The sequence below is a fragment of the Cherax quadricarinatus genome, chromosome 36 (genome assembly GCF_038502225.1).
Source record: "Cherax quadricarinatus isolate ZL_2023a chromosome 36, ASM3850222v1, whole genome shotgun sequence".
Taxonomy (NCBI): Eukaryota; Metazoa; Arthropoda; class Malacostraca; order Decapoda; family Parastacidae; genus Cherax; species Cherax quadricarinatus.
In genome coordinates, this window is record NC_091327.1 from 3,470,160 (window position 1) to 3,481,099 (window position 10,940).

General features: G+C 37.3%; 1 protein-coding gene across 1 annotated transcript in view; it reads left to right on the forward strand.

The window, feature by feature from the left end:
- The window catches only part of Lztr1 (Leucine zipper like transcription regulator 1), a gene marked incomplete at its 5' end in the record, with an annotated part of 328,453 nt that extends 319,531 nt beyond the window's left edge, over window positions 1–8,922 (forward strand). The window contains 1 exon segment of the mRNA XM_070091669.1: window positions 7,473–8,922. Within this exon segment, the coding sequence (XP_069947770.1) occupies window positions 7,473–7,613 (141 nt within the window). The 3' untranslated portion in view covers window positions 7,614–8,922.
- Between the last annotated feature and the right edge of the window lie 2,018 nt (window positions 8,923–10,940).

Sequence of the window (10,940 nt, forward strand, 5' to 3'; positions counted from 1 at the left end):
CATGGGATTCTGTGATGAAATGAAGGTCACTGAAGTAAACATTCAATAACAATGGCCCAAGCAAACTTCTCTGTGGGACTCTGGCACCGATTGAGTGTCTTGTTGACTTTCCCATTGTTGAGGTGATTTGGTTATTTAGAGAGGATGGAGCAAAACAGGATGACTTGGAGGGTATATAAATCTGTATTGGAAGGAAAGCAGGGTAGAGGTTGTCCTAGGAATAATGGAGGAAGGGATTAAAGGTGGTTTTCTGTGCAAGGGGCTTGGATATCCAGCAGGCATGTTAGATAGGAGTGAGCAATTGAGATTCCACATGGGAAATGATTCCTCATTGGATAAATGCTGCGACAAACAACATCTTTAATGGATATCCAGTTTCTTTTTTGACATTTCAGATGTTTCTTCAACCATCAAATTCTAAAATATATCACAAAACGTAAGGCATGATTTTAAAAGCATTTAACCCTTTCAGGGTCGACAGGCCCTCTCAGAGACTTGTTCTCAGGGTCACCCAAATTTAAAAAAAAAAAAATATTTTTTCTTATGAAAAGATAGAGAATCTTTTCCCGATCATATTGACACCAAAAGTATGAAATTTGATGGAAAACTTACGGAATTATGCTCTCGCAAAGTTAGCAGTCTCAACGATGTTTACGCATCAGCAATTTTGCCCACTTTGAGCCCTATTTTCAGCCAATTCCAGTATACTTGTCGACAAAAATCATAACTATTTCGCTAGAACTCCATTTTTTCTATCAAACGAGTACAAGAAACCACCCATTTGCCGATTTCAACTATCCAATACAGTGGTCAGAATTTAGCAATTTTGCCAATTTCACACAAATTTCAAAAGATGCCAATTTCCGAATAGGGTCCAGAATAAACAAGAAAGACTTTCCTGGCACTAAAATAACATTTCCTCTGTTCATTAGTCACGTCCCCATGCCCCTCTTACATTCTTTTGCTTTCCACTTTGAATTTTTATTCTCACAAAAAAAATAGAAGATTTACTGTTATGCAGACTACTGCATTGGTGTAGAAATGGTATAAATAATATCAGTGCACTTGTGAAAGAGTATTAGACTCACCAGTTGACGTGTATTGGACGTGTGGCATGATTTGTTTACTTTTGAACTTTGGTAAAAGTCAAATATTTCTGCTACTTTGAGCTCAATTTCAAGGTACTTTTCTTTGTAAAACCAGTCAAAATCATCTCAATTTCTGTAATATGTCTTCCATTCTATAAAATGAGACCAGGAAAACTAGAATACAACGATAAATACCATACGAAAATACAGTGCAAAGTCGCTGTTTTAATCCAAAAACACGGTCAAAGTTTTTTTTTTCTCATTACGCACTGTGTGCTGCAGGATTTTTTTTATACCATGCACACTGACCACATAGACCCATTCTTTCATATGTAGGCCTACCAGCTTTCTCTCACTAGATTTGAGGGCGCTAGAATTTAGGCGTACTAGTACGTCAAAAACCCTGGCTCGTAAGCCATACTAATACGGCCGAAACTCTGAAAGGGTTTAAATTCTCTTCATCATAAATAAAGTCACTGGAATTTAGCAGGTGATTTAAAGCAAATGAATGTTTCTGAATTTCAGAGTGAGATTGGTGGGTGAAAGGAAGAAAAGTTCTGTTAAACACACCTTTATGCTCACATATTCTGATTTGGAAGTTTTGTGAGGGATTGCCAATATATTGCAATGAGGAATTGGGACATGTATAGCTATACAGCCTCTCCTCACTTAGTGATGTACGTACTTGTTTATCGACGACTTGGACTTAGGATGAGCTCTCTGACCAGCATACATACCTAAATAATGTATATTAGAGTTTATTACAATATACAGTACACTACATTATAGTATGCTCCTTGCTTAGCAACGAATTCGTTTACCAATGTGATCTTAGGAGTGAAACTCCATTCTTACCCTCTCACCCTCTTCTATTCCTCTCTCATTACTCTCTTCTCTCCCTTCTCCTTATCCTCTCTCCTCCCCTTCCTCCATTCTTTCTCATCACTCTCAAAAATCATCATCAAATCCATGTAGGTTATGGTATTTTTTTTTAAATACTCATAAGATTATTTTCTACACGAGGCCAGGAGCAAATTGGATGAAAATATTAGGATACTTTATGCAGATGTAAATGGATATAGGATGTCAAAAGAGTAATGAAAAATCAAGTGTGTGCCTATTGAGGTTCTTTGATTCCATTTCCTTTTAATAGTTTGTTGAAGATTTTTGTGTAAGTAGAATGAAAGGACACATTCCATAGTCACCATATTTAAGGCAGCAACATACAGCTAATTGATATGCTAAGCTGGAGCATATATTGGTAAGAATTTAGGAGTTTGTTGTAAAATTTTGAATTAAAGACAGTACCACACAACATTTAAAATTTATTTTACTGTACTATGGAAGTCTTTGGTGAGCTTTTCAGAATACAAAATAGACAAGACTACCACCTGTTTTATTATTTTTTTTTTTTACAAGTCGGCCATCTCCCACCAAGGTAGGGTGACCCAAAAAAGAAAGAAAATCCCCAAAAATAAAATACTTTCATCATCATTCAACACTTTCATCTCACTCACACATAATCACTGTTTTTGCAAAGGGCTCAATACAACAGTTTAGAAGTATATACGTATAAAGATACACAACATATCCCTCCAAACCCCTCCTTTAAAGTGCAGGCATTGTACTTCCCATTTCCAGGACTCAAGTCCGGCTATATATCCTGAATCCCTTCACTAAATATTACCCTGCTCACACTCCAACAGCTTGTCAGGTCCCAAATACCATTCGTCTCCATTCACTTCTGTCTATCATGCTCACACACACTTGCTGGAAGTCCAAGCCCCTCGCCCACAAAACCTCCATTACCCCCTCCCTCCAACCCTTTCAAGGACGACCCCTACCCTGCCTTCCTTCCCCTACAGATTTATATGCTCTACATGTCATTTTGCTTTGATCCATTCTCTCTAAATGACCAAACCACCTCAACAACCCCTCTTCAGCCCTCTGACTAATACTTTTATTAACTCCACACCTCCTAATTTCCACACTCTGAATTTTCTGCCTAATATTTACACCACACATTGCCCTTAGACAGGACATCTACACTGCCTCCAACCGCCTCCTCGCTGCAGCACTTACAACCCAAGCTTCACACCCATATAAGAGTGTTGGTACCACTATCATACATTCCCTTCTTTGCCTCCACATATACCTCAATGCACCACTCACCTTTTTTCCCTCATCAATTCTATGATTAACCTTGTCCTTCATAAATCCATCCGCTGATATGTCAGCTCCCAAATATCTGAAAACATTCACTTCTTCCATACTCCTCCTCCCCAATTTGATATCCAATTTTTCTTTATTTAAATCATTTGATACCCTCATCACCTTACTCTTTTCTATGTTCACTTCCAACTTTCTACCTTTACACACACTCCCAAATTCATCCACTAACCTCTGCAATTTTTCTTTAGAATCACCCATAAGCACAGTATCATCAGCAAAAAGTAACTGTGTCACTTCCCATATTGTATTTGATTCCCCATAATTTAATCCCACCCCTCTCCCAAACACCCTAGCATTTACTTCTTTGACAACCCCATCTATAAATATATTAAACAACCATGGTGACATTGCACATCCCTGCCTAAGACCTGCTTTTACCGGGAAGTAGTCTCCCTCTCTTCTACACACTCTAACCTGAGCCTCACTGTTCTCATAAAATCTCTTTACAGCATTTAGTAACTTACCACCTATTCCATACACGTACTTGCAACATCTACCACATTGCTCCCCTATCCACTCTATCATATGCCTTTTTTAAGTCCATAAATGCAATAAAAACTTCCCTACCTTTATCTAAATACTGTTCACATATATGATTCAATGTAAACACCTGATCTACACATCCCCTACCCACTCTAAAACCTCCTTGCTCATCCGCAATCCCACATTCTGTCTTTCCTCTAATTCTTTCAATAATAACTACCGTACACTTTTCCTGGTATACTCAGTAAACTAATTCCTCTTTTGTCCCCCTTCCCTTTATATAAAGGGACTATACATGCTCTCCGCCAATCCCTAGGTACCTCCCCCTCTTTCATGCATTTATTAAACAAAAATACCAACCACTCCAACACTATATCCCCCCCTGCTTTTAACATTTCTGCCATGATCCCATCAGTTCCAGCTGCTTTACCCCCATTCATTCTACGTAATGCCTCACGTACCTCCCCCACACTTACATCCTGCTCTTCTTCACTCCTAAAAGATGGTATACCTCCCTGGCCAGTGCATGAAATTACTGCCTTCCTTTCTTTGTCGACATTTAAAAGTTCCTCAAAGTATTCTCGCCATCTACCCAATACCTCCATCTTCCCATCTACTAACTCCCCTACTCTGTTTTTAACTGACAAATCCATTTGTTCCCTAGGCTTTCTTAACTTGTTTAACTCACTCCAAAATTTTTTCTTATTTTAAAAATTTCTTGACAGTGCCTCTCCCACTCTATCATCTGCTCTCCTTTTGCACTCTCTCACCACTCTCTTCACCTTTCTTTTCCTCTCCATATACTCTACTCTTCTTATAACACTTCTGCTTTGTAAAAACCTCTCATAAGCTACCTTTTTCTCTTTTATCACACCCTTTACTTCATCATTCCACCAATCACTCCTCTTTCCTCCTGCACCCCCCTCCTATAACTGCAAACTTCTGCCTCACATTCTAATATTGCATTTTTAAAACTACTCCAACCCTCTTCAACCCCCCCCCCCCCACTACTCATACTTGCAGCAGCCCACCTTTCTGCCAATAGTTGCTTATATCTCACCCGAACTTCCTCCTCCCCTAGTTTATACACTTTTACCTCCCTCTTACGTGTTGTTGCCATTTTCCTCTTGTCCCATCTACCTCCTATTCTAACTGTAGCTACCACTAGATAATGATCCGATATATCAGTTGCACCTCTATAAGCGTGTACATCCTGAAGCCTACCCATCAACCTTTTATCCACAATACATAATCTAACAAACTACTTTCATTACATGCTATATCATACCTTGTATATATATTTATCCTCTTTTTCATAAAATATGTATTACTTATTACCAAACCTCTTTCTACACATAGCTCAATTAAAGGCTCCCCATTTTCATTTACCCCAGGCACCCCAAATTTACCTACTACTCCCTCCACAACATTTTTACCCACTTTAGCATTGAAATCCCCAACCACAAGTACTCTCACACTTGGTTCAAAACTCCCCACACTTTCACTCGACATTTCCCAAAATCTCTCTCTCTCCTCTACACTTCTCTCTTCTCCAGGTGCATATATGCTTACTATAACCCACTTTTCACATCCAGCCTTTATTTTACTCCACATAATCCTTGAATTAATACATTTATACTCCCTCTTTTCCTGCCATAGCTTATCCTTCAACATTATTGCTACTCCTTTAGCTCTAACTCTATTTGAAACCCCTAACCTAATCCCATTTATTCCTCTCCACTGAAACTCTCCCACTCCCTTCAGCTTTGTTTCACTTAAAGCCAGAACATCCAGCTTCTTCTCATTCATAACATCCACAATCATCTCTTTCTTATCATTCGCACAACATCCACACACATTCAGACATCCCACTTTGAAAATTTTCTTCTTTTTATTCTTTTTAGTAATTATTACAGGAAAAGGGGTTACTAGCCCATTGTTCCCGGCATTTTAGTTGACTTTTGCAACACGCATGGCTTACGGAGGAAAGATTCTTATTCCATTTACCCATGGATATAAAATGGCTTACGGAGGAAAGATTCTTATTCCATTTACCCATGGATATAAAAGGAAAAGTAATAAGAAACAAGAACTATTAAGATAAAATCAAAGAAAACTCAGATGAGTGTGTATAGATAAACGTGTACATGTATGTGTAGTGTGACCTAAGTGTAACTAGAAGTAGCAAGACGTACCTGTAATCTTGCATATTTATGAGACGGGCAAAAGACACCAGCAATCCTACCATCATGCAAAACAATTACAGGCTTTCGGTTTACACTCACTTGGCAGGACGGTAGTACCTCCCTGGGTGGTTGCTGTCTACCAACCTACTACCACCTGTTATCTTTCAGTAATTGACAAATATTTATTCTTCAAACCACAGAACGGGTGAGATTTGAACCCATGGTGAGCAAGTTGTTAGACTCCAGGCCAGTGCATAAGCCACTGGGCCAGCTGGCTACAATGGCTTACTCATTGGCCTGGAGTTTTACCCCACCCGTTATTACGATTTACTCTTCAGTTTGTAAGTGACAATTTCTTTTTTCACATGTAATGGCAAAATTTATAAATGGAATATTTTTAATATTGAAGTTATTCATTTAGTTGTCACACTCATTTAAAATATTTAGTTAAGCAGGAATCGTTGAATTGTTATATTGAAAACTATTTTTTTGGATTGTATTTATTTCAGTTTTAATGTGGGTTACATAAATTTTCAGATGAACATTTGTCACAGTCATGGAAGAAGCTTGTGCCTCTTCAGTGCTTGAGCTAGATAATAGTCTGGTGTTATATTTTGTGACTACGGGTGTTTCTTGACTTATGATGGTTTGACTTAACGATATTTCTACTCTACAATGGTGCAAAAGCAATTACAGTAGGACCCCCGTGTCAACGGTAGATACATTTCAAGGACCTGCCGTGGATACTGAAAACATGGAAAGTAGCGAACCCTACTTATACAAGTCCTATACATACCTTTCATAAAGTTATGATAAATTATGCATAATAATTGGAGAATTATAACTTTTTCACTCATGGGAAGTGCTTCACGGCTTCTTTTAGACGTTGAAGAATTGCCAGCTTTTCTACTTTGGGGCCAAAATTAAGAGGTATTTTTGGGACACAGTAAACTGTGGATAACTGAGACTGCGGATATCAGATCAGTGGACACGTGGCTCTACTGTACTTTGGAGATGAGACTTAATTACCCAGCGTGAAGGCGGAAGTCCGTAACTTGTATTCATTAATTTATTTTTCAGTACTGGTATTTAGTTACAGTAAATATTTATTTACATTTAGTGACAGTTGTTATATATTTATTTATTTAGCACATCATCTTCATATTTGAGTTACGATATTTTTGACTTACAATGGGTTCGTTGGAATGTAACCCCATCATAAATCAAGGAGCACCTGTACTATGACTTTTGACTAGTTTTTAATCACAGTGACTCAATGATATTCATTGTTTTTTCTAACAATGTGTGAAATAAAACATGTGTAGTACTAGAATATTTACCGAGACATTTCACTTGTTTAACCCTTAAATGGTCCAAACGTATATATACGTTTTTTCAACATCTGAAAGTGTTTAATACCATTTCTAAACTTTCAAAACAGTGTTACTAAAATGTTTATCAATTCCTTGAATTTTTCCCGCAGGTGGCTCAGTTACCCAAGATGCGTTGTTTAAGTCGTGACCTCTTGCTGGATATCCTCGAAGCCCTTGCAGAAGACATGTCAGATTCCAAGCTCTGTCATGACATGTCCTCCATCAGCCTGAGCACTTCAGATTCGGGATGAACCCAGTCAGAATCTTTGTTTGGAAAAATTTGAGCTCAAGTGAAAGGTCATGAATACTATACTAAACATTTATAAAGCTGAAAATATATCTTTGATGCAAATGGAAAATTTCCCAATTAAGACTTGGGTGGCTTATAAGGTTTAGTTTTGATTACACTAAGGAATGATCTTTCAGATGTAGAGCCAGTATAATTATAGTCTTTTTATTTACTTTTATCTCTATTTATATTATAATATCAGATTTCAAACCTTTTGAGACTTGAAACCCCTCAAAAGGGAAGTAAAAAAAAAATTTATTACTGTTAAGCCTTATTTAGCAGAGCTAATTGAAAGGTAGCTTTATATTCGTTGATCTATTTCATGATCCGAATACATTCATCATTCTGTTCGTAGTTTTCCAGGTAACAAAATTATAATCTGATTGACAATTTTCCAGGTAACAGAATTATTAGTTTGATTTGACAGTTTTCCAGGTAACAAAAATTAGGGTCAATAAGATATTTCTGAGTTGGTATCAAAAATCTACAAGGCCTAAAGACTGCCAAGGAAAAATGTGAAAAGAAGTTGGCCGTTGCACTGGTAGAGTTACTGTTTCTTTAGTGCATGAAGCAGTGAACAAACTTATTTTGCATTGCAACTGAGAGGAATATATACTATATTTGTAATTTTTAAAGGAGGATTTGAGATATTTGCTGTTTGTAGTAACATCTGAACTGTTGAATTTGTGTGCCTCTGCAGAGACAGTGATATGTGTGAATGATGATTTTTTTTTGGGGGGGGGGTGGGGGGGGATCACCTAGCTTTGGTGGAAGATGGCCAGTGTGTTGAAAAAGAAAAATTTTAATTTTTATTTAAAATGCTGCATATTGCTAATGGTGTTCACTTTAATTATTTTTGCATTTTATTTATCCGAAGATCTGGTAGGTTATCTTTGTGACTGCATTCCTGTATTTTGTTAATTTCAAAGGTAAATTGATCTTCTGATTTTGAGAACGAGAAAATTTGCCTTAACAGAATTTAGTTGGTATCTACTACTAGTAGTACTGGTACTATTACTACTAGAACTACAGCTGCTACTAGTACTACTGCTACTACTAGTAGTTCTACTACTACTTGTAGTACTAGTACTACTAGAACTGCTGCTACTAGACCTAGTAGTACTACTTCCAGAACTAGTAGTAGTAGTAGTACTGCTGCTAATACTACTTTGTCTTATTATTATCATCATTATTATTATTATGATAAAGATGTTGGGCCTATATGTATTGTATAAAGGTAATTTGTTTTGTGAATAGATACATGGATTTTGTATGCTGTTTAATTACCTTATTTTAATACCACTGTTCTGAGTAGTGATGAGGCAGACAAAACTATGGAAAACAATATGATATAAAAAAATTAAAAATTCATTTAATGCATCAAGATTTTTGCATTGTTCTAAATGTGACTGAATCACAGTTAATAAGGTATTATATCTGTGTATCTCAGTAGTAAGTCATATGAACTCATATTAAGTTGTAATAAACTGTTGATGAATAAACAGAAGGGTGGACGAGACGGCTTAAACCGCATCGGTTCTGTCAATTTATGGACTGCAGTTCGAGCCCCTTGTCCACCTTTCTATTTATTCAGTAAGTCATATGTTTGGAGCAAGTGGAAAATGGAGTTTGTCAGTTGAGCTTTATTTTTTTATTCTCTTTATTATTATTATTATTATAATCAAGGGGGAAGCGCTAAACCCGGAAGATTATACAGCGCCTGGGGGGGGGATGTGGAAGGCATTCAGGCTTAATTCGGGGAACTGGAGCACAGATCCAATTCCCTAAATCAAGAGCCCCTCACCAACATCAAGGAACCTTCCTTGAGGGGTTTATTCTCTTTAATACTAGTCTAAACTTAAGATTAAAAAAAAAAAATAATATGAGGATATTTGAGGGCCAGGGAAGGAATAAAAAAAGTTTAGTGTGAAGCGTATATAAGAGCTGCACGAAGGGATTCTAATCTCGTATAATATTGTATGGTATATGCATGCCTTGACTGGAAGTTTTGGCTTATTGAGGTCTCTGAAGGCAAGGATTTAACCATCCTCCAAGTTATGATACACAACAGTCGAGTAACACCCAGACATCTATTTCCTGTTTGTTAGGTGAACAGGGACAAAATGTGCACAAAAATTTGCTCATACATTTTGCTCTACCCAAGATTCAGTACTAGGACCTTTCTGTTGTGAGCTGTGTTGACCACTGTGCTAGAGGTAAGACAATATTATTAAGCATACAGACACTACTGAATAGGAGCAGTAGAGGTGAGTAATTAGAAATTAAATGTGTAAGATCAATTTCAGTAAGATCTGGTGAATGCTGAAGTTAGTAGAGAGTGTACTTAAATAATATGGCTATGTGGAACATGCTGAGGACATGTATGTTTGATCAGAGATTAAGTTCCCTTCAGACTAATCTGTGATTTGGTTGTGATAAAATAACATCAGATGTCAAGCTAAATTAAAGTATTTAAAGACTGGTCAATGGAAATTCACATGTCTAGAATATCAGCTACAGTTAATACTTTTACTGTCTGACCATTGATACAGGCATTTCCACTAGCTTTCTGAATGTTAATTGATGCACTGTTTTTCCTGCATTCAAATTTGGCACCCGAGACCTGATATGCCTAGGCAGTATAGACTGGGTCTGCACACTTGGTGTGTGCCATATTAAAAAATTATTTCTCTTTACTTAGGGCGTAGGTTTATAAGACATTCTGGCAGGATGACACTACCAGTGGTACCAAAATTGAAAGGATGTTGCACAAATGTTGCACATGGTTTTTGATATTTCCTCGACCACTTGTGGCCACATCCACCTCAAAGCCATGAAACTCAGGGTCAACATCACTTTCCTCTTAAAATGGAGTGTTACTACTACATGACATCAGTGAATCCCAGGTATTTGCCTTGCTGTTTGCTCTAGCTGGTGCTCAATTGAACAGGTTCTCCAACAAAGTACGTACTAAGTAGTCACAGATTTTTTTAATATTGTGCACACCAAGTGTTAAGACCCATTCTGTGCTGACCAGGCATAGCAGGCCAATCGTGTCAGTGTACAAGATATTTTTCATTGTGCCATCATCCCTCAAGAATGCCAGAATCCTGTTCATTCGAGAGAGAGAGCACAAGCATAATAATGTACATACAATGTAATTATATATGTAAACTAAAAACAACTTGTATAAAGGGTTTGCTACTATCTACGGTTTCAAGCATCTGAGGTAGGTCTTGGAACCCCTCATCCATGGACACAGGGGAACTACTGTATATCAGTTTTCATC